The 23,050-nt window shown below is 49.1% G+C and overlaps 1 protein-coding gene across 1 annotated transcript in view; it reads right to left on the reverse strand.

Annotated features, from left to right (window-relative positions):
- LOC134566150 (balbiani ring protein 3-like) overlaps nt 1-23,050 on the reverse strand; it is a 438,349-nt gene that overhangs the window by 79,306 nt on the left and 335,993 nt on the right. The window contains exons 12-14 of the mRNA XM_063425856.1: nt 20,894-21,022; nt 19,114-19,254; nt 6,227-6,370 (exon numbers count right to left, since the gene is read on the reverse strand). Coding sequence (XP_063281926.1) covers nt 6,227-6,370; nt 19,114-19,254; nt 20,894-21,022 — 414 coding nt within the window. The remainder of the gene's footprint in view (nt 1-6,226; nt 6,371-19,113; nt 19,255-20,893; nt 21,023-23,050) is intronic.

The following is a 23,050-nucleotide window of genomic DNA, read 5'->3' on the forward strand; positions in this document are numbered from 1 at the left end:
AGGGCTCCAGGGTGAGGGCGAACAGGAGGGGGGACAGGGGACAGCCTTGCCTGGTGCCGTTGCGTATGTTGAACGGGGCCGAGAGCGCCCCGTTGATCCGGATACGTGCCGTGGGGTTAGTGTACAAAGCTAAGACCCATGAGCGGATATTGGGCCCGAACTGCATATGGCGCAGGGTGGCTTCCAGGTACTTCCAATCCACCCGGTCAAAGGCCTTCTCTGCGTCCGTGGAGACCAGTACCAAATTTTTGCCGGTCGACCGGGCGGAGTGGATCAGATTGAGGGCTCGGATGGTATTGTCACGTGCCTCCCTACCAGGGACAAAGCCCACCTGGTCCGGGTGTATCAGCGCGGGGAGTATGCGGGAGAGTCTCAGGGCCATGGTCTTGGCAAATAATTTTAGATCCGCATTGAGTAGTGATATCGGTCTATAACTCCCGCAGTCAGAGGGGTCCTTACCGTCCTTGGGTATTACCGTCACCGTCGCGTGTAATGTGTCAACAGGGAACCTGCCACCTTCCAACAGGGAGTTGAGACCCTGCAGCAAATGAGGCAGCAGTATATTTTTGAATTTGCGCAGGTACGTGGTCGGCAGGCCGTCAGGGCCTGGCGCTTTGTTGGACTTAGATTGTTTAAGGGCTGCGGCTAGTTCCTCCTCAGTTATCGGGCGGTCCAAGTCCTCGGCTACGTCCGCCGGGACCTTGCGCCCCACGTACTCAGAGAGGAACGCCTCTATCCTATGCTGATGTAGGGAGGTGTCCGCGCGGTGTGAGGTTGCGTCGATATTGTACAGATCTGCGTAAAAATGCCTAAATGCTTGTAGGATGTCCGGAGGTGTCCGTTTCACCGTCCCATCCCTGCCCCTTATCTGGTGCACATGCTGCTGTCTATGCCTCTGTGTCAGGGTGCGGGCCAACATTTTCCCGCATTTGTTGGAGAATTCGTAAAAATGTCTATTAGACTTCCGAATAGTATGTAACAGATTCTGTGAGAGCAAGTCCCTGAGTTGTCTACGGTGGTCGGTGAGAAGGCGGTAGGTATCGTCCGTGTGGTCTTGTTTATGTTGCGTCTCCAAGTCCGCTATTGTTCGTGTCAGTGTCTGGATCCGTGTGGCGTGGTCTTTCTTGCGTTGGGTGCAAAGTTTGATATACTGTCCCCTTATCACACATTTATGTGCCTCCCACACCGTGAGGGGGGCCACGTCGGTGTCGTCGTTGTCAGCAAAATAATGTGTCAAGGTCTGTGCTATTTGGGTGGTGAAGGTAGTGTCTCCCAGTACACTTTCATTAAGTTTCCAACAGCGTTCCCTGGGTTTGAAGAGTGGGGATTTAAGTGTGATGAGAACTGGGGCATGGTCCGAGTCACGTTGTATTCCGATGTTGGATGCGAGGAGGAAGGGGAGGTATTCTTGGGCAAGGAAGACATAGTCTATCCGGCTATATCTATTGTGTACTGCGGAGTAGCATGTGTAGTCTTTAGCGTCGGGATGCGCCACCCTCCAACAGTCGACTAGGCCCGATTTACCCAGAGCTTGTTTGGCTTGCCTTAAGCAGTGTGCAGGAATGGTACTGGAGCCCACGGACGTATCCATCCGGGGGTCCAGCGGGATATTAAGATCGCCGGCTAGTATCAAGGTTCCCTCTCGGAACCTCTCCAGTTGTGCCAATGTTTTCATCAGAAATCGATGCTGTCCCTTATTGGGGCAATAGATCGTGGCAAATGTGTACCTATGTGCTGCAATTGCACCCTTTACAAATAAAAACCTCCCCTGGGGGTCAGCTTGTGAGGTAGTGTTCTCGATCGGGACCTTATTAGCGAAAACAATGGCCACGCCTGCGCGTTTGGAATCTGGGTTGTTGGCGTAAAATCCCAGCGGGTACCGTCTATCCCGTATCTGGGGGGCTTCGTTGCCTTTAAGGTGCGTTTCCTGCAGAAACGCTATCGAGGCCCTATGTGACCACAAGGTTCTCAGTAATTGTCACCGTTTTTCGGGGGCATTAAGACCTCGAATATTATGTGAGAACAGGGTCAGGGAGGCGGGGGTGAAAGTGGTCGCCATGGCTGTTCGGGGCGGAGTGGGGAGAAGGAAGGGAGTTGGGGAGGGAGAGGTAGGGGTAATATCCCTGTCCGTGGGTTCAGGCCCGTCAGGGGCTACGGGGGGTTAGGCAACTAAGACCCTAGGTCGTGAAAGGATGACCTGATCTACAGGTGGGTCGGTTGCAGGGGGGTGAGAAAGTCCGGTAGGATAAGTTCGTTCAGAGAGAGCGGTGTCCGCTCTCCCTCGACCCACGTTGTGGGGCGTATGTCTCGGCTATTAGTCGTCGGGGGAATGTGAATCACGTGGCGAAGCGCCAGAGCCACCCCGTAAACCGGGCAGGGGGTGTGGTACCGTCCGGGTGGGGAGTCTGGGTACCGGTTGTGAAGGTGTTGCCACCTCGCGTCATCAGCATACCCCGGTAACCCTATGCAGGTTGCTTACATCAAGGTTATCTATAACGTAATAAAACTACAAGGAACCAAACATAACTGTTGGAATACATCATAACTGTCTACATACATTAACCGTTAAGGGCCTTGTGGGTCGGGGGGGAGCGACCCCGGGGCCGCATTCCAAACCGCCCGCCACGGCATTGTAGGGAGACCGCATACAGTTTAATTGTGGGGAAAGCACGTGGCGCGAGCGATTCAGCGCGGCCCCCGGGCCGCACCAGCCGTAATAAACACAAAGCCAATCCAGGTCGTCATTCAGTACCGCCAGACCGCAGGCGTCGGCCTAGCGGCCTACCGCCCGCCGTGGGGCGGCACGAGCTACTAAGTCGGATAAGGTGACACATCATGGTATAGTACCAGCCCCCCGCCCTCCAACAATATTCATAAACTGCCCAAATACATTTACAACACGACTCTTCTGCCCCGTGGATGCCCCTTTGCCAAATATGTGCCAATAGTTCGGGCTGGTCGGCCTCCGTAGGCAGCGTGTAGGGGTGGTTCTTAAAGTGGTCCTGCAACTGCTGCCGTAGGGTAAGTTGGCCGCTCCCCAGGCGGAGGAGTACTATCGATCGGGCTGGGCCTGCCTGCATAGGGTGGCAGGGTGTACGGAGTCCCAAATGTCCCAAAAAAGAAGGAGATGGCATTTACCCGTACCCCACCCAAATTCGGCAAGGGCCTAAATGTGGCTTTGGGAAAACCGCCACTGTTCACATCGCAACAAGTATGTAGGGAGGCCCTGCCGGCGGTTTGTCCCGGTTCCCACCCATGTTACAAGCTAAGTGTTCTAGTGTAAATATAATCGTGGCAACTTATCTGTTAGCGAAGTCGTCTGGGGAGGCCTCCTCAGGCCGGCTCCTGCTGCCACGGGACCAAGACGACGTGATGCTTATCTAGGGACCAGTTGTTATTCTTCGGGGCCTGCTGGGCCCCCCCAGCGGGCGGGTTGCGCATCTCTCCTAGGTTGGTTACGGAGAGCCTCAGGGACCTCGGGGTGGGCTGGTCGCGGTGGAGGCTGGTCCAGGATCCAGTTGCGGACCGTGACTGGCGGTAGATCGAGGGCTCTCAGAAAGCCGGGAATATCGTTAGGCCAATGTAGGGAGCACCAAGTGTTGCCCTTCTTAGCCTGTAGGCTAAAGGGGAAGCCCCACTTGTATGGGATGCGCTTTTCCTGTAGGATGCCTGTCAAGGGTCGAAGGGCTCTCCGTGCGTCTAAAGTGAGGGCAGAGAGGTCTTGGTATAAGGAAATCGGGGCGTCCAGATAGGTGACTGTCTGCGTGCGAGCTGCCCTCATAATGGCTTCATTGAGCTGAAAGGAGAGGAGGCAGCAGATCACATCTCGGGGCAGGCCATCCCTTCTTGGGGGCCGCAGGGCCCTGTGTGCACGTTCGATGTGGTAGTCATCCTGAGCTCCGTCGCCCAGTATACGAGTGAAAAGCTGTGCGAGGGCAGTACCCAGGGCATGCCCCTGATCCTGATATTATTCCGCCTGCCCCTGTTGTCCAGATCCTCCACCTGTCTGCGGAGGTCTAGGAGTACTGAGCCCTGCCTGGCAGTGGCATGGTCAGCTGCCTGGGAGTGTTGAATCGCCTGCAAGTTTTCATGCTCCAGCTCTGTGACACGCTCCTCCAAGGCCGAGAGGTCCCTGCGCACCTCCAGAATCTCCTCACGGATCGCCGCCCTCAATTCCGCTACCATGGCAGTTTTATCTTGCTTGGTGAGCATATTAGCAGATATGGCTGTCAGTTCCGCCGTGATTTGTGTCAAAGTTCCCCCTCTGGCTGGGCTTGGCTCCGAGCCCGCTCCGCTCTCAGCACTAGAGGACGCCGCCGCCATTTTGTCTGCCTGCCTCGTGGCACGGTAAGCGTCTGGCGTGGAGAGAAAATCATCCATCGGGCCGGCCTGTTTTCTCGATGGGCTGGTGCCCGATGGTCCAGGGGTGCCCTGGCGCTTAGTCCTCCCCATTTCGCCTGCGTGGTTCTGCTAATAATAGGGGCTATGTGGGTGGAGATCGCGGAGCTCCGAAAAGCACGTCTCACTCCATGCACCGGCAAGCCACGCCCCCCGGCAATTTACATCTTAAGAAGATTGGATGTGTGGTTTTAAAGTTATAGTATATGTGCAAAAAGTATATTTTTCCTGCCTGTGATAATTACTTTAACCCATTGTGTTCAGTAATTATATCACAGGCAGAGGGGAGGGTTTGTGTGTAATTGATGGGAGTGTTTGTACTGTATACTACGTGTTTATTGGTTGTTCTGTAAAACCCTGTGGGCGGTCCTGTATGTGTTAAACCTGCATAAAAGAAGGCCCTTTGGTGCCAAGTAAAACAGAGTTCTTCTTCACCCCCAATCTGGAGTCCTGTCTCTTATTGGGGGAATTGCTATATCACTACAAGGGATTGCTATGCTCTGCATGCACCCTTGGATAATCACTTCTAAGCTCTTTTAAGAGCTTGTTCCTGTTTCACTCTCTTAGAGGAGAGGTTCACACACTGGAGCCTGGAGCCTTGCCGTAGGTCCAGGGTGGGTAAGAGACAACGAGACCCCAACCAAGGCGGTTTGTGTGGTCTGCGGTGGTTGTGGTGTCTGGCGGAGCGCTTGGAGCCCTCTGGAAGCGCTAGGAGCATCGAGTAACGGAGGTGCCCAGTCGGGGTGCCAGGTGATCCATTACACAAATGCCCAAGTCTGCAACTGGGCATGCGTGAGAATTTCACAGCCGTATCTCGTGTGGGCAGATCTTCATCGGCTCAAACTAAGATGGCGGCGCCTAGGACCTAGATCCGAACAAGAAATAAAGTGGAAAGTGGGGGGGATCTAGAGGCATTTGGATATTACTGGAGGGACAATAACATGTAGTAGAGTCGTTAGGGTGGTTAAAAAAAACCCAGGTGCGGCTATGAAAGTGCCGCTTTACGTTGAATTCCAAATTCAGCAGTATGTAAAATTACAATAAAATAAAGTTTTGGGATTGAATCGATCCAATTCATTTTCGTAAGGATAACAAATTAGGGACCTATCTATTAAGCAACTGAAACAGCAAAATTAGGAAAACGAAAATTAGGGACTTTTTTTTCTTAATTTTTTTCTTTAAGCCATTTAGTAGATATCTCTCTAATCTGATATCCTTAGAATGGATTGCCATAATTAAGGGTACCAAATTTGGACTTATCTAGTCTACTAACCAAACGAAAGAGCAACTTTATGAAAAAGAGCTTTTCCTATTTTTCCTCTTTAAGCTGTTTAGTAGATAGCTCCACTAATTTGCCTCACTGATGTGGGAATCCTATTTGGTGTGGGATTCCTACATCAGGGTACCTTATAGGGAATAACAGATGTCAGAATTTCTGATCATTTCAGATTAATATAGGGGTTGCTCCAAATTAATAATGAATTTCGCTGAAACGAAAATTACTGAAATGAAACTAAAAACAAACTAAATGTTATCCCTGTGTACATGTCTAATTTACATAAAATACAATTTAAATTCATGTATATAATTAGCTCGCAAACTATATTTTTATTTACCTAAAAAATAAAGAGGCAAAGAGGACTTGCACTTGAGGACTTCAAAATATAGGATAAGTGCGCAGTGCTTAAATCTATTAAAAATTTTAACAAAAAAATTTCCTGCAGCAGGGATTATGGTACACGCATAATAATTATAGCAGATAGTTTCGTGGAAGGATCAGTAAACAATTTTAGGAAACATTAAAGTGTAATGCGGTAATGCAGCTTACCTTTGGCAGGGGTCTTGCACACCATCCCCTCACTCTGTGGGCAGCATTTCTTGTCCTCAAGGCAGTCTTGGTCTGAATCACACCACTTTGCTTCATCACCTTTTTTTATTACAAATCGTTCAGGAGGGCATACGCCAGGCTTCTCTGAAAGTGTATAACAAGACAATGTGAAATATACATGGCATGGTAATGCCTTCTGTTCTAGTCTCAGTCTTCTCTATCAGTGGCCTTCCAGGGTTCCCAAACCTTTTCATATGTTTTCATAGTACCCCTCACAATTGCCGTGAGGTGGTCCATGACGTGGATGTCTCTTATTTTGTGAATCACCGTTTGGATCTGGGGGATTTTGGGTTTAGGCCATGCCTGTGCCATGGTGAGTCTAGCTGCCAGGGTGATTTTATGGAGGAGTTTTTGTTCCCTTCCTGTCCAGTCGTCCATTGGTCTGGACAACAGGCACACCCATGGGTCTATGCCTACCCTTCTCTGGAACACTTTTGTCTAAGAGGTGCCCTACTTCTCTCCAAAATGCCTGTGCCTTCGGGCAGTCCCACCACATGTGCTTGTACGTCCTTTTATGTCCGCATCCCCTCCAGCAGAGGTCATCCGGGATTTTGCGCATGTGGTATAGCTTCACTGGGGTGGTATACCATCTAAACATGGTCTTGTAAGCCTGTTCCTGTTGCGTAACACATATCGAGGTGGCCTTATTTGCCTCCCATATGTCTCTCCAATCTGTGCCCTCCAGGACCTCTCCCAGATCTGATTCCCATTGGGTCGTGTAGTGTAGTTCCCCCCAATCAGTGTTATTGGAGCTAAGGTGTGCATAAAGTGACGATATGAGCCCTTTCGGGGGGTTTTCTTTTAGGCACATTTTCTCGAAGCCCGTTGGTGTAGTCCGTGCTGCAGGTTTTGCTAGGCTGTGTTGTGCGAAATCCCTGATCTGTGTGTATCGAAAGAAATCTGAGGGTGTTAGCCTTGTCTGTTCTGCCAGGGCTTTGAATGTTAGTACCTGGTCGCCCTCATACAGGTGGATTGCCCGCTGTAGGCCCGCCCTCTCTATGTTCTTAAAATCTCTGGCGCGCATTCCTGGTGGGAAAGCCCTGTTTCTCAGGACTGGCATCATTGGGGAGGGCGAGGTGCTTAGTTTGTGTTTTGTTCCTGTGGCGTCCCAGACTTTTATGGAATTCAGGATTGCGGGGCATTGGGTGCGTATTAGGGCCCTGTGTTCCTTCGGTAGCCATATATAAAATTGGGGTAGGTCTACTCCCATAATGCCTGCCTCCAGGTCTGCCCATCGCCGGTCCCCCGGTGCTGAGTGCCACATGGCAATCTGGGCTATCTGGGCCGCGAGGTAATAGTTGTGGAGATGGAGCAGGCCCAATCCTCCCCCTTCCTTGGGTCTATACAAAAAATTCCTGGACACCCTGTGTCGTTTGCGCTGCCATATGAAGTCTCCTATAGTCTTTTGTAGGGAGGCCAGGTCAGATTTTTAGACATGGATGGGCAGTGCCTGGAAGAGGAAGAGGAGTCTGGGTAGTATATTCATCTTAATCGTGTGGACCCTTCCTATCCACAACAGGGGCTTGTCTATCCAATTGTCTAGGTCCGCGCTAAGAGTTTTGAGGAGGGGGGTGTAGTTGGCTCTGTATAGGTTTGTGGGGTCTGCGGTGAGCTGTATCCCCAGGTATTTTATGGCTGCGTTTGCTATTGGTATTCGGTACTGTTCTTTTATGTATGTCACGTCTGTGGGTGTGACAGCTATTGGGAGCGCCGTGGATTTGGCCAGGTTTACCTTGTAACCTGAGAGTTTGTCATATTCCGTCAGTTCTTGGGTCAGGGTTCTCATTGAGTCTTTTGGATTTGTGAGGGTGATTAGTACGTCATCGGCGTATCCGGAGACTTTGTAAGTCTGGACACCTACCTCTATTCCCTGGATAGCCTGGTTAGAGCGGATTGCTTGTAGTAGGGGTTCTAATGTGAGCACAAAGAGGAGGGGGGAGAGCGGGCACCCCTGCCGTGTACCGTTGTGCAATGGGAAGGGGGTTGTCTGTGCGGATATACGCTTTGACGTCTGTGTACATGGCTTGGACTGTCGCTATGTATGTCTCAGGGAATCTGAGGTGTCTCAAAAGTTCAAACAGGTACTTCCATTTTACCCTGTCAAATGCCTTTTTGGCGTCTAGCAAGAGCATAAGGGATGGGGTGTGTGTGGTGGTCTGTGTCCAGATTAAGTCAATGTTGCGTCGGGTATTTTCGAATAATTGTCGTCCGGAAATAAATCCTACCTGATCTGCATGTATTAGGTGTGTCAGTTGTGGGGACAGTCGTTCCACTAGGATCTTTGCTAGAATTTTGGCGTCATGGTTTATTAGTGATATAGGTCTGTAGTGTTCTGGATAGGTTATGTCTTTCCCCGGTTTTGGAATCAGTACTATATGGGCTGTGGACATGTCTGGGTTGGGGGGCCCTCCCTGCATCAGGTGGTTACACCATTTGGCTAGGTGGGGAAGTAGTTCCTCCCTGTATGTTTTGTAGTAGCTTCCCTCAAAGCCGTCGGGGCCCGGGGCCTTGTGTCCCTTTAGTTGGGAGATCGCCTTGTTAATTTCATCTATTGACATTTCTTCACCTTAAGTTGCTATAGCTGGCTGGTTCAATTTTGGGAGGTTCAATCTGTTTAAGTACCGTTGTATGGCTTCCGTCGGGTCTGTTCCGTCTGTGGTATCTGTAGGAGTATGGTTGTATAAGGCCCTGTAGAAGTCTGTGAAAATTCGTGCTATATCTGTTGGTGCCGTTTTGGGTTGGCCGTTGTGGTCCCTAATTGTGGTGATGTGTGTTTGCTTTGGTCGTGGGCGTAGTGTGCGGGCCAGGAGTGTATGCATTTTGTTAGCTTGTTCATAGAATGTTCTCCTGGACCACGTCATAGCCCTGGCTATGTTGTCCAGTAGCGTCTCTTTGAGGTGGCGCCGGGTGGTTTGTAGGGCCTGCAATCCGTCAGGTGTAGGGTTAGTTTTGTGTCGCTGTTCTTGCGTGTGGAGGACTAGGAGTAGGGATTTTAGTTGTTGTGTTTTTTGTTTCTTTTTGCGGGTGGCTTCCCTGATGAGGGATGATTACTGTTTTGTGTGCAGCCCATATGGTCGCGGGTGTTAGGTCTTGTGTTGAGTTAAGCTGGAAGTATTCATCTATCTCTTTGCGGATGGTCTCTTTGATGTCTGGGTCTTGTAGTAGGGAGGTGTTTAATTTCCAGGTCCATGGGGTCCTGGTGCAGAGGCTGTCTATTTCTATGGTTATGTCTGCATGGTCTGACCAGGTATTGGAGCCCACTGAGGATTTTGCAATTTTTGGGATGGCCTGGTCATTTACTAGGAAAAGGTCTATTCGAGAGTATGAGTCGTGGGGTGCAGAGTAGAACGTATAGTCTACTTCGCTGGGATGTTGGGCCCTCCAGATGTCTGTCAGTCCTGTCGCGCGTATGAAGTCGTGTAATAGTTTGTCTTGTCGGCCCCTGCCGTGTGAGCGTGGCAGGCCCCGCATATTCCCCCGGTCTGCAGCTGGGCACGGGGCTGCGTTAAAGTCGCCGCCAGTTATGACTATTCCATGTTGCAAAGCTGCCAGTTTGTCTTTTATGATTGTCCAGAAGTCTCTGGTGGGGTCGTTGGGTGCATATAGATTAACTAAGTGGATGGTGTGTGCGAACAGCGTTCCCGAGATAATTATGTATCGTCCTTCTGGATCGGGTTCTATGCTTGTGACCCGTATTGGGCATCTCTTATGTATCAGAATCGCTATGCATTTGGAGTGCGTCCTGGCTTCGTAGCTCGTGTTATAAATGTGGTCTCGGAGGGGTAGCCCTAAAGTCTTGGGTAGGTGAGTTTCTTGGAGGAAGGCTATGTCTGGGCTCAGCCTTTTGAGTTCTCTAAATAGTAACCTACGCTTTTTGGGGGCGTTTAGCCCCTTGACGTTTAGGGAGGTGATACGAATGGGCATGGTGGTGTGTGTATAGAGTGCGATTGTACAACTTACGGGGTCGTGTCTCTGCTTTTTTCTCGCTGGTAGGTCTCACTTCCACCCTCCTGAGGGTTGCCTCTGCTCTACCCCGAGTGTCCTTCAGGTGTAGGATTCTCCAATCTCCGTGAGGGGGGGAGGAAAGGAAGGAAGAACAGAAAATAGTGAACATAACATATGAAATCAAACAAAATAACCGTCTGGTCTTACTATTTGCCAAACTTCTGTGGAGCACATGCGTCAGCGCTGTTCACCCATCTATTGTGGGTACAACGCGCAGAGGCATGGACCCTCGTCTGAACTAACACATCTCTATGCCCTCTCCTTGAGTGTATATAAGCCCTCCTGTGTGATTCCCCGTGACGCCCCAGCTTTGCGTTTTTTTAAGCATGTCCCCCGTGGTGACTTAGTGTATAGTAAGGTGTCCTCGTTTGTCAGTTTCCCATCTGGCCCTGTCCCCCAGACCCTCATGATGTCAGCCCAGCCTTTATGGTGTGCGGTATTGCTTCTCTTGGTGCCGCTGGTGAGGTGTCCTCGCTGTGTGTCTGTCTATTTCGGTCCCCCAGTGATGGGCGGAGGCGTAGCATCCTGCAGAGTGACTAATGTGTGAGTGCGACCCTTGTGTCTTGGCATCTCTGTTATGAGGTGTCCCTGGAGTGTTGGTCGCCTCAGCCTGTGGAGTTGCGGTACTTTTTCTGCTGTTAGGTGTGTATCCCCCGTACAGGCTATAGTACCCCCCTGCTGGCATGGAAGTCCGCTCTGGCTTCCACCCTGTCCGCTCCCACGAGCTGAGATGGTGTGTGGTCCCGCCCCCCCACGCGCCCACCGGGCCCCCCGCACCTTTTTCTAGAGTGAAGTATTGTAGTGGTGTTGTTTTTTTTTTTCTCTCCTGTCTCCCCAGGACCACCCCGCCACATGTAGCTGTCAGAGGTGTCCCTAGGGTTTGTGAGGCTGGCAAGGAATACAGGGTCCCCTGATGGCATGGCTTGCCAGTGTCCGCGCCCTCTGGTGGAGCAAGTCCCCCCCGTCCCCCCACCCGACCCCCCCAGGTCCCACCAACCCCCCGCCCCAAGGAGGTGTGACATCCCCTGCTGTTCTGGCATCCCAGGGGGCAGGGGGGAGGGAGGGAAGGGGGAGGAAGGGAAGAGGGGGAGAGGGGGAACAAGCCCCAACCATCCAATCCATGCTGGAGTCCCCGAGAGTCCCCACCCGGGTCGGGCCTCCGGGCTCCTGAGAGGTGAGACAAATGGCATCCTATTGCTCGGGGATCTCTGCGTCGTGGGGTTGTGGTCAGCGTCTCTATTCGCCCACTGTGTACCATTCCCTGGGCAGGGACTGCAGTTCTGCTGCTTTCGCTGTCTGCCACTGGATATCTGTCGGAGCTGCGATGTCTAGCGCCTGAAGGAAGGTTGCGGCATCACCCCCTGGCTGCAGGATCTTGGGTCTGCCATTTTTAAATGCCATCAACTTAAAGGGGTGGCCCCAGGCGTATTTGATGTCGTGTTGCCGCAAGAGGTCGGTGACCGGTCTCCATTCCCGTCGTCTTTGTAGCGTTACCGGGGAAAGATCCTGGAACAGGGATATTGTTGCGCCTCTGTAGGAAATGGGGCCCTCTCTGCGACGCTTCATTATTGCTTCCTTGGTTTTGTAGTGTTGGAAGTGCATGACAATGTCGCGTGGTTGTTTTGTGTCTGGATTGCGCGTGCCAAGGGCTCTGTGTACCCTATCCAGGAGCCAGAACTGGTCAGGGATGTCTGGCGCAAGGGGTTGTAGAATAGCCAGGACTGTGTCTGCCAGGTTTCCTTCCCCCTCCCGTTCCGGTAGGCCCCTAAGCCTGATGTTATTTCTTCTGGAGCGATTTCCTAGATCCTCTAGGGCAGCCTCTGCTGTAGCTAATCTGGTGGTGAGGTCATTTACATGTTGAATTACCTCATTGTGGCCTGTTGTGGCCTTCTACTGTCTCTGCTCCAGGATGGTTGTGCGGTGGCCCACTGCCGCGATTTCTGCCTTCACTTCCGCCGCGGACCTGCTGATCTCGGCTGCCAGGTAGGTCTTCACCTCCATCAACTTGGTCAGTATCTGGGAGGTGTCCCCCCTGGGTGAGCCTGCAGGCTGTGGTGACGCCGGGCGGTTTTGTGGTGCCGCGGGTTTCGGGCTGTGGCGGCCGCCATCTTGTTGGTCGGTCTGGCGGGAAGCCGCGAACATGTCGGCCACAGAGGCCCCGGCGTCCACCGGTTTTTTGGGCGGCTTTTTCAGCTGCCGTTGGTCCATGCCTGGGGGTGGTAAGTGTTGGGGTAAGGTTGCTGGCTTTTTTGGTCTCTATTGGTGGCTGTGGGGCCTATTTTCCTCGGGAGCTCAGCTCACATGCGTCCGTCCAGGCTCGCGGTCAGGCCACGCCCCCACATATAGGGGGTTTTATGGAGCTGGGAATTGTATGCTGGGTTTTCAGCATTCTATGGTGCAGTTTACACTGCGTTTCTCTGTGTGGTTAACTTTTCATTTAGTTTCCCTGTGTCCTGGGCAGATGGTATCCGGTCTGTCTAGTTTGTTTTACAGGCCTTGTGCCCACACTTATTAACGCATATCTCTGTAAATGTATGGGTAAATTTTCAATTGTACTCACTGGGTAAGCCCCCTGCTTGCTTGGCAGTTAAATTCTATGATTGTTCTGCTCTGAAACTGACAACATATATTCTGCAATATTCTGTGGACCGTACATGATTCCTGTATATCACATGGAGTTGGCCTGCCCTCATAGGCGTGCGCACGGGGTGTGCCGGGTGTGCCTGGGCACACCCTAATCCCCGCGGCACGCCTATGGATTGAGTCCTGCAGGAACACCGTTCCTGCAGGCACTCAGCGCCCCCCTTCCTCCCCCCATGTCCCACCTGTCATGGATGGGAGGGGGGGGCAAGAGGTTATGGAATATGACGTCATATTCCGGCTCCCAGCTACAGCAGACAGCCCGCGCGGTGAGAGGGAGCAGAGAGCACACAGCTCCCTCGCCGCGGCTGATATGGAGAGAGACGCCCGACCCACTGGACCCCAGGGACAAGTCCACGCCAGCACTCCAGGTAGGGAGGCTGGGTGGACATTTTTTTAATTAAAAAAAATAATAATTTGTGTGTGTGTGAATGTGACTGTGTGTGTGTGTCTGTGACTGTGTTTGTGTGTGTGTCTGTTTGTGTGTGTGTGTCTGTTTTTTTGTGTGTGTCTGTTTGTGTGTGTGTGTGTGTGTTTTTTGTGTGTGTGTCTGTTTGTGTGTGTGTATGTGAATGTGTGTGTGTGAATATGTGTGTGTCTGTGAATGTGTGTGTGTGTCTGTGAATGTGTGTGTGTGAGTGTATGTGTGTATGTGTATCTGTGAATGTGTGTCTGTGAATGTGAATATGTGTGTCTGTGAATGTGTGTGTCTATGAATGTATGAGTGTGTGTGTGTCTGTGAGTGTATGTGTGTGTGTTTGAGTATGCGTGTCAGTGTGTGTATATATATATATATATATATATATATATACACACACACACACATATACATACACACACTGGAGTGTATATTATTTTTTTTGGGGGGTGGGAATCTTGGTTCCCACACTTTATTCCCCAGGACTTTATTCTCCCCTGTCGGCTCACGCAGAACCGGCGCTGAGTGTCGGCTCTGCTCTAAGCCTCCATGGGCCGGCGGGGAGATCAAAGATCTACCTCACCGGCCCACAGCAGCATGAAGGGAGGCAGGAGAGGACCCGGGGAGCTCTAGACAGCAGCTCCGCCAGGTTCCTCTGGCGAGATCTGAGCGTTGCCGCGGCAACGCTCAGATCTCACGAGAGTTAACTCTAGCCCCGCAGGCTAGAGTTCACTCTCCACTGGACCACCAGGGATGGGACATGGCAGCAAGGATCCCCCCTCCCTACATAAGGTAAGAAGGGAGGGGGGATATTTACTAATCTGCCCCCACCTCCACAATCTGTCCAAACATACAGCACACACACACACATACAGCACCCACACACAAAAAGCACCTACAGACATACAGCACTCTCACACAAAAAGCACACACACAGCACCCTCACACACACAGCACCCAAACAGCACCCACACACATACAGTACACATACAGCACCCTCACACACACAGTACACTAACCGCACCCTCACAAACACACACAGCACCTTTACAAACACACAACACCCTCACACACAGCACACTAACAACACCCTCGCAAACACACACACACACACAAACAGCACCGTCAGAAATACATGACACCCACACACATCACACAAACAGCACCCTCACACACACAGCACAATCACACACACATCACACAAACAGCACCCTCACACACACAGCACCCTCACACAGCACACTAACAGGACCCTAACACACACACACAAACACCCTCACACACAAACAGCACCCTCACACACACACACACACACACACAAACACCCTCACCCACATAGCACACTACCAGCACCCTCACACATACACACACACAGCAGCACCCTTACACACACCACCCTCACACAGCACACTAACAGCACACACACACACACACACACACACACACACACAGCAGTGTATGTATATATGTGTGTGTGTGTATGTATATATATATATATATATATACATATACATATACATGCGGCGTGTGTTTGTGCTTTAGGGTGCACACCCTAATGCAATAGGCTGCGCACGCCTATGCCTGCCCTCAACTACGCTCCAAGTTTGGCCAGCGTTGTCTGTGCCCCACGATGGCCTGCTTTGTCTGTGCCCCTTGATTGGCCTGTGCTGTCTGTGCCATCGCCACGAGATGACCCCGGTTTGGCTACCCATTTAAGTACACATACATTTAGCAGGCGCTGTTTATCTTGCCTTGGCCACAAATTTGGGGTGCTGCCCCTATTACTCTGCCGGTGTTCCTGTGCATCACTCTGCTAGCACATCATGGCCCTGGCTAAGGCCCTTCCATGAACCCCTCAGGTTAGAGGCTCTATGGAAAAAACACGCCCACGGCAGACGACTCAGTGGAGTCAGGCTCTCCCAATAGACATCAGGCAAAAACGCCTAGGTACTATGGGAAGGGTGAAGGCCCTGAACCTCGTTCCCAAAAGGGCAAGGCTCTAGCACAATGACAGGGTTCTGTGGTCTCAGGCTCACCTGTCTGACGGAGACGTCTCTCCGACAAAGGGGAGGAGGACCCCTTACCGCCCCTGGCGGGCACGATGGCGGGCAGTCCAGTCTTCCTCGGATGGAGAATTCAGGCAGGGGTGAGGACATGCTGGAGGTCTCTATGTGGCCCTGCATATTTGGGGGTCATTCTACGCAAGGACCGCACACCTCTAGGTTGGAGGACGATGTATTCCTGGGTGCTACGACGAACCCTGGTTTGGCCCGCGATCCTTTGGACGCCCAGACCCCAAGCAGATTTTTTCTCATTCACCTGGCACAGTGCATGCACTATCGGGCTCGCAAACATCAGGTCGTGGGGGTATGGAAGAATTTGCGGGCCGAATGCCCCAGGTCGGTGGTTACGGGATATGGCCCCCCCTGTTCCCGGAATTTGCCATTTGTGTCCACATTCAGGTCACGTACCAGACGGGACCCCAAGTCAGGGTGTTGCATGTTGCCTCAACCTGGCACAGGTTTGACCATTGGATGTGCTGGGCCCTGGCTGCAATACTCAGTATAGAGGACGAGGCTTACTCACAGGGTGCTTCCCGGGACCCAGCTTCCTTACGGGACTGTGCTCTGCACTCTTTTTTTCCGGCTGGGCCAAACTAACGCAACACTCTACACTGCAGAGGACAACAGTCCTCTTACGCATTGACACCAAGCTGTTGGACTTGGGATAAAGAGACCTGAGCCCCCCCTTTGGAGAGTTTTTCTCACGGGACTGCACATGCACGTGAACCTGTTAGTTCCATTGAGCAACACACGGTCCTCAAAGAATTCCCTGGGGCCGCAGGGTCCATTCCTGGTAAGGTGGGTTCAGCCCTTCAGCCTTATGAGGTAGATAACATGAGTACCATTTATTTGGGTAATAATACAACCCCTGGATGTTGGGTTGGGTAAAATTAGGACATTCTTAAATACCAGAGTAATCTGAAGGTACCTTTTAGCTTTCCCGTGTGGTTGGACTCGGTCGCAGCGCATCTCCGATCAAAGGACGTCCACTGTATGGTCTATCTGGACAAGCTGCTGGATCCTTACCTGGACGTGCGTTTTTTGTCGTTCCTCCAGGATTGGCCTGCTTTGACGACTTTTGGCTAATTTGTCCTCTTATTATGCCTTGTTTCTTTCAGATGTGTTTTGGACGTCCGGGCCTTAGATGTCGACGCCCCTTTTTTCTCTCCAGAAGAGGTCACTGGCAGGGTGTCTATACGTTCTAGTCGGATCCGACGGCTATATTCTACCCATATTTCCGCACCTCACCTTTACTCTACGTACGACGGTGCTGTCTTGTTATGGGGCGATTCCTTCCTTCTTTGCCCTTCTCGTATCGCTCGGTTATTGATTTCTTATGTTAGAGCTCACAATCCAGTCTCATCTCCTACTTTGGCACAATGGATTAATGGTTATTGGCATTGGCAGGGGTGAATTTGTCCTTCGGAACACTTTCGGTTAGAGACACGGCAGCTTAAGGCACCGGCATGGCAGGCGCATCTCTCCAGGACATCGTGCATTTAACTACTGGTCCCGAGAAGATACCTTTCGCCAATTTTATGTTAGACCGGCAGATCATGTTTCTTTTGCTTTGCTGTGTGAGCGTTAAAACAGCAAATATGAAGCCTCCTGTCATGTTATAAAATTGTAGATTATACTAGCTTTAGTGTAACTATAATCTTAATTTTATTAATGACAGGAGGCGAATATTTCCGTCCCAGTTTCACCCTACCCTTGTACTTTGTTTGTTTTTATTTGAACACCTCAAGTTGATAGTCTGTTCTCCAGGGCTATACTTGGGTGGGTCAGTATTTGCCTTCCTGAGAGAAGTCAGGGTGAGATTTTATAGATGTTGTACTGTCTGTAATTAATTATGGGTCTTCATGTTTTTCACAGTACATTTCATGCACTAATCGCAGTGTTCGACTCTGCTTCTCTCGTTTCAGTTTAATGGTTCGTCTGCAGATCCAGGTTCAAGACTTTCTTTGCGATACAGTTCAAGGATTTATCTACTGTTCCACGTTCATTTCATCTCAGTTTAGATGTCAGTCATCGGCTGACTTTGGTAAAGTTCTTAGTATACTGCTATTGAGTTATATTGTTCATGTTCTTTGTTTTGTCTCAACTTGAAAGAGGAAGTAGTTGGTTGGGAGGGGTCTTTTATGGTTTCATTACTTTTTTCTGATTGGTTGTTTTTCTCTGTGTTAATGTGCTGCTGTGGAGTTCTAGTAAAGAGAGACTTAAGCAAATATTCGCCTCCTGTCATTAATAAAAAATAAGATTATAGTTACACTAAAGCTAGTATAATCTACAATTATAGATTAGGAAGCTGTATAATGTGTATAGTAAGAAAGCCCTGTGTTGACACATGGTGTATACAGTAAGTAATACACTGCCTCTGGATTTGAGACCTTATGCCTGTGTGTATAATTTATTAGATGAGTAAACACTCGCAGCTGTAGCTTCACTAATAAAGCGCCAGCCGACAATTTGGGGCAAAACACTAATACTATAGCCACCAAACCTGCCGGTGAGCTTGCATCTCAAGAGACCAAGTAGACATGGTGATTTAAAGTACACATGGTAATGTGGTGTTTAACATGTCAGGTAGATAAACAAGAGGTATAACCATTGGATTTAGGCTTTTCAATATACTGCTTCTGGAATAAAAAGGAATTATGACATGTCACACATGTCATGTGTCCTTAAGCGGTTAAAGGGTATCAACAGAAAGACATGAATTTTAAAGAAAATGGCGTCTGACAATAACAAATCAGGGTTGAGCTCAAGTAAGGGCACATCAACCGACTCCTGCAAGTGGTAGGGTAGAAATATGACTTGGAAAGTCCATAGACAGCAGCCCCAGGCCTGTGTGAGGGCCCGCAAAATTGGACCACAGACTCGGGTGCTTCCAAAGACCAAGTCTCTTTATCACCGGGGTAGCCGGATGAGGGTGAGAACCGCCACTTCCTGCGTGTGATCTACAGTCTGCATGGAAGATGCGAAAAGGCCATACCACAGGTGGTCCTCAGCCAAGGTAGGCCAGTAGTAGGGTGGGTATTCACCTGCAAGGATTTCTCGCATTGAGGGGATCCTCCTGTCTCCGGCAGCGTGCTTCTCTGGTCACCTTCCTGCGACTTGGGCAGAGTGGATTGGGTGCAGATGCACAGCTTTGCCCAGAAGTTACGAAAAAGCTCATTAAGCCGCAGGTGGAAGTATTCAATGGAGTCTCTGTTAGTCTTCTGGGAAGGAACCAAGCTGTAGGAGTCGGAGAACCAGGCATCTGCAATCTTGTATAACAGAGCGATTTGTGGTGCCGTTGGAGCAGTTTAGGAAAGTCCAGTGGGGACTGGGATATCCCCCACTGGTCCAGGGGGAGGGAGAGGGTAGGTGTATTGTGGGTCCATTCAGCAAATTAAAGAGCAAGGAGATTGGTCACCTCTCCTCTGCTCTGTCCCAATCAGGCCGCAACAGAGTTTCCAGGACTTCCTGCAGTATGAAGTGTTAGGAGAAGAATTGTGAAACTCGCCTGGGAACCCCTGACTTAGGCAGTGCACCAGGTATAGATGGCCAGTGTTAACACCCCAAATTCAGCCAATGTAGCAGGAGCTCATGTTCTACACATCTAGACAGTGGTCTATATTGGTTTTATGTGTTTTTAAATGGCAAATTCTGTCTTTCCCAAAACTACTGACAAACATTAAACATACATTGCAACAAACCTGTTACAGGTGGTGTACATGCAGTCCCACATTTGTACGTGCAGCATATTTCATCATTTGGACAACTTTCATCAGTCATGCACATTTGGTGACTTGCTTGTCTGCAGACAATATCATTTTTAGGACAGGAACCTGGTTTTCCTAGAGAAAAGAGCAGATTCTGTTATTATCGTTTACTTTACACCCAAATACTCACAGCTCTCTTATTCTTTAAATGGTAAAACTGTTATAACTGTGCTCAAAGACACTTTTTTAAAATAAAATACTCTAAATATTTTTTTTCTAAGACATTTGCAATTCTAAACTGTATTTTATTATCAATAGGAGTTACTTTGTATTAAGCTGTAATATATCCACTCCCGACATGCTTCCACTAAATTTAAATAGTTTGCTTTGAAAAGGGAAGCTAACACTATATAGTAATCAAAGTAACTCCTATTGATAATATACCATAACATGACCGCAATGATATTCAATACATAACGAGAAGAAGGGGAATAAAAGCACATTTTTTTTGATAGATGGAAGGGGTAATGTTTAATTGTGATAGGACAGAGAGTTTGGCTAATGTATAATAGAGATAGGGTAACTGTCACTCACAGGGAATTACAATGGAGTAGTATGTAGGATAAAGAGGTGTGGATTTGTACATTTACTTTTATATTTCATACCTCACAAATATATGTTTGTTAAATATAGGGAATAAATGAACATAATATAAAAAAAATGCTGGTGTTTGACAGGGAGCGAATGATTCCTAACCATGGGACAAATTTGGCAGGTTTCTCGACCAGTGAAACGCTAGTAAAAACGCAATGGGTGTCCAGCTGTTTATTCATTAAAGGGATGGACTACTGACCGATTTCCTATTAGTAACTTGCATTCTTCATCCCAGGGATGGGGCTGTTAAATGGATTCTATTGTGTAAGGAATAGAAATCTGTATTTCTTACACTATAGAGCCCTTGGATCCCCCTCTCCCTCGCACCCCCCACCCTCACTCATAAAGGATTAAAGAAACGCTTTTAACACTAACTTAATTCCAGCACCGATGTCCCTCGGCGCTCTGTTGGTGCTCTGTCTCCCCCGAAGTAATTCGACAGGGGTGAGGGCTAATGCATGAGCACTGGCAGCAAGCGCATTAGGCTCTCCCATAGAAAAGCATTGATTCAATGCTTTAGTATGGGGATTTTACTGACGCTCGATGTCCTCATGTCCTAGAGGCAGCCTTAATCCTGATTTCCATTGCAGGACTAAGTGGGACTGGGATACTGCACCCAGACCACTTTGATGAGCTCAAGGGATTTGGGTAACTATAGTGTCCCTTTAACAGTTGAGAGGCCTTTGGCTGCATAACTGTTTAGTTATTAAATATGTCTTTCTAGTATTATGGGTGTAGGATATGGGATAATTTCTTCTAGTAGTATTGGGGTCATCTTGACACCTATATGAATTTATTTAATTGGCCCTTGATTGAACTAGTACAATAAAGGTCCTAGGAATACACAATATTTTCTGCTTTCAATATTTGCATTTTCCATGTGAAACAATTGTTGCCTTTCGAGAACTTTAACATCAAATGAGACAGGCTTTGCATTTTGCTAAATCATATGACCACAGTATAATTGAAATGGAAATACAACATGAAGTGATAGAATCTAATTACAGCTTCTAATAGAATTTAGCCCAATTACTGAATTGTGCAACTAGATGCATTTTTAATCACTCCTAAACAAAATCCCCCTATTTTTCCTGTCTCACCCTTTTTAATTTTCATTTACCAAATTCGGTGGTTACACACACATTTCTGCAATTCTTTGGACAACATTTCTGGCCCTTTGGACATTTAATGCACGGAACAAAACAGGTGGAAAGATGAGGCTTAGCAGCTGGACAAAATCCTGGAGTACCTGAAAGAGAAGACAACCAAAAAACTGTAATAGGATGCAGGGCCGCCATCAGGGCATGACAACTATGACAGTTGTCATGGGCCTGGCGGTCCTGGACTGCTCTCGGAGTTCCGGGACCCACAGGCCCGATATTTGCAATATATGTGTACCTGCGGGCACCAGGCTTCTGTTTACTGCAGTGGGGCCCGCAGCACACTCCATCTTCCCTTCCCAGCAGCTCCCCGGTCTCTAACGTTCACAAGCACCGTGGCCTTCAGAGCGTTGGCACTGGTTACCATCGCAACGTTCCGCGCAGCACGCAGTCGAGTCTTGCGAGAGTTTGAGACTGGGGAGCTGATGCGAAGGGAAGATGGAGTGTGCTGCGGATCCCCACTACAATGAACAGCACCTCTGGATGCAATCTCCCCCCCTCCCTGGCCATAGGTAAGAAGCAGGGAGGGGGGAATAAAATAAAATGTTGTTAAACAGACATGCTACGCACATCTTTCCCTATTTTACGTATACACTACATGCTTACACACACACTGCATTCACTATACACACTACCTCCACTACACAAACACACACTATACAGTCACTATACACACTACCCACACAACACAAACACACATACAGTGCATTCAATATACACACTACCTGCACTACACACACACTGCATTCACTATACACACACTACATCTGCTACAGAAAACACACACATACTACATCCACTACACAAACACACTGCATTCAATATACACATTACATCCCTACACAAATACACACTATGCATTCATTATATACACAAACACACTATGCGGTCACTATACACACATTTCATCCACTACACAAACACACACTGCATTCACTATACACACTACCTCAACAAAACAAACACACTCTCTGCATTCATTATATACACACTACAAGCTTACACACACCCAGAAGCGGCTCTCTAATTAGGCGATTTAGGCGGCCGCCTAAGACCTCGCGCAGTCAGGGGCCTCGCGGTCGCCAAAATCGCCTGAGGGCAGACTGACCTGTTGGGTTCTCGGTCTAGGACCGAGGACCCGACACAGGAGGGGGCCCGGCGGCTTAGAAACATAGAAACATAGAATGTGACGGCAGATAAGAACCATTCGGCCCATCTAGTCTGCCCAGTTTTCTAAATACTTGCATTAGTCCCTGGCCTTATCTTATAGTTAGGATAGCCTTATGCCTATCCCACGCATGCTTAAACTCCTTTACTGTGTTAACCTCTACCACTTCAGCTGGAAGGCTATTCCATGCATCCACTACCCTCTCAGTAAAGTAATACTTCCTGATATTATTTTTAAACCTTTGTCCCTCTAATTTAAGACTATGTCCTCTTGTTGTGGTAGTTTTTCTTCTTTTAAATATAGTCTCCTCCTTTACTGTGTTGATTCCCTTTATGTATTTAAATGTTTCTATCATATCCCCCCTGTCTCGTCTTTCCTCCATGCTATACATCTTAAGATCCTTTAACCTTTCCTGGTAAGTTTTATCCTGCAATCCATGAACCAGTTTAGTAGCCCTTCTTTGAACTCTCTCTAAGGTATCAATATCCTTCTGAAGATAGGGTCTCCAGTACTGTGTACAGTACTCCAAGTGAGGTCTCACCAGTGTTCTGTACAATGGCATGAGCACTTCCCTCTTTCTACTGCTAATACCTCTCCCTATACAACCAAGCATTCTGCTAGCATTTCCTGCTGCTCTATTACATTGTCTGCCTACCTTTAAGTCATCAGAAATAATCACCCCTAAATCCCTTTCCTCAGATGTTGAGGTTAGGACTCTATCAAATATTCTGTACTCTGCCCTTGGGTTTTTACGTCCAAGATGCATTATCTTGCACTTATCCACATTAAATGTCAGTTGCCACAACTCTGACCATTTTTCTAGTTTACCTAAATCATTTTCCATTTGGCTTATCCCTCCTGGAACATCAACCCTGTTACATATCTTAGTATCATCCGCAAAAAGACACACCTTACCATCAAGACCTTCTGCAATATCACTAATAAAAAT

Source organism: Pelobates fuscus, chromosome 6 (genome assembly GCF_036172605.1).
Source record: "Pelobates fuscus isolate aPelFus1 chromosome 6, aPelFus1.pri, whole genome shotgun sequence".
In the NCBI taxonomy this organism is placed as follows: Eukaryota; Metazoa; Chordata; class Amphibia; order Anura; family Pelobatidae; genus Pelobates; species Pelobates fuscus.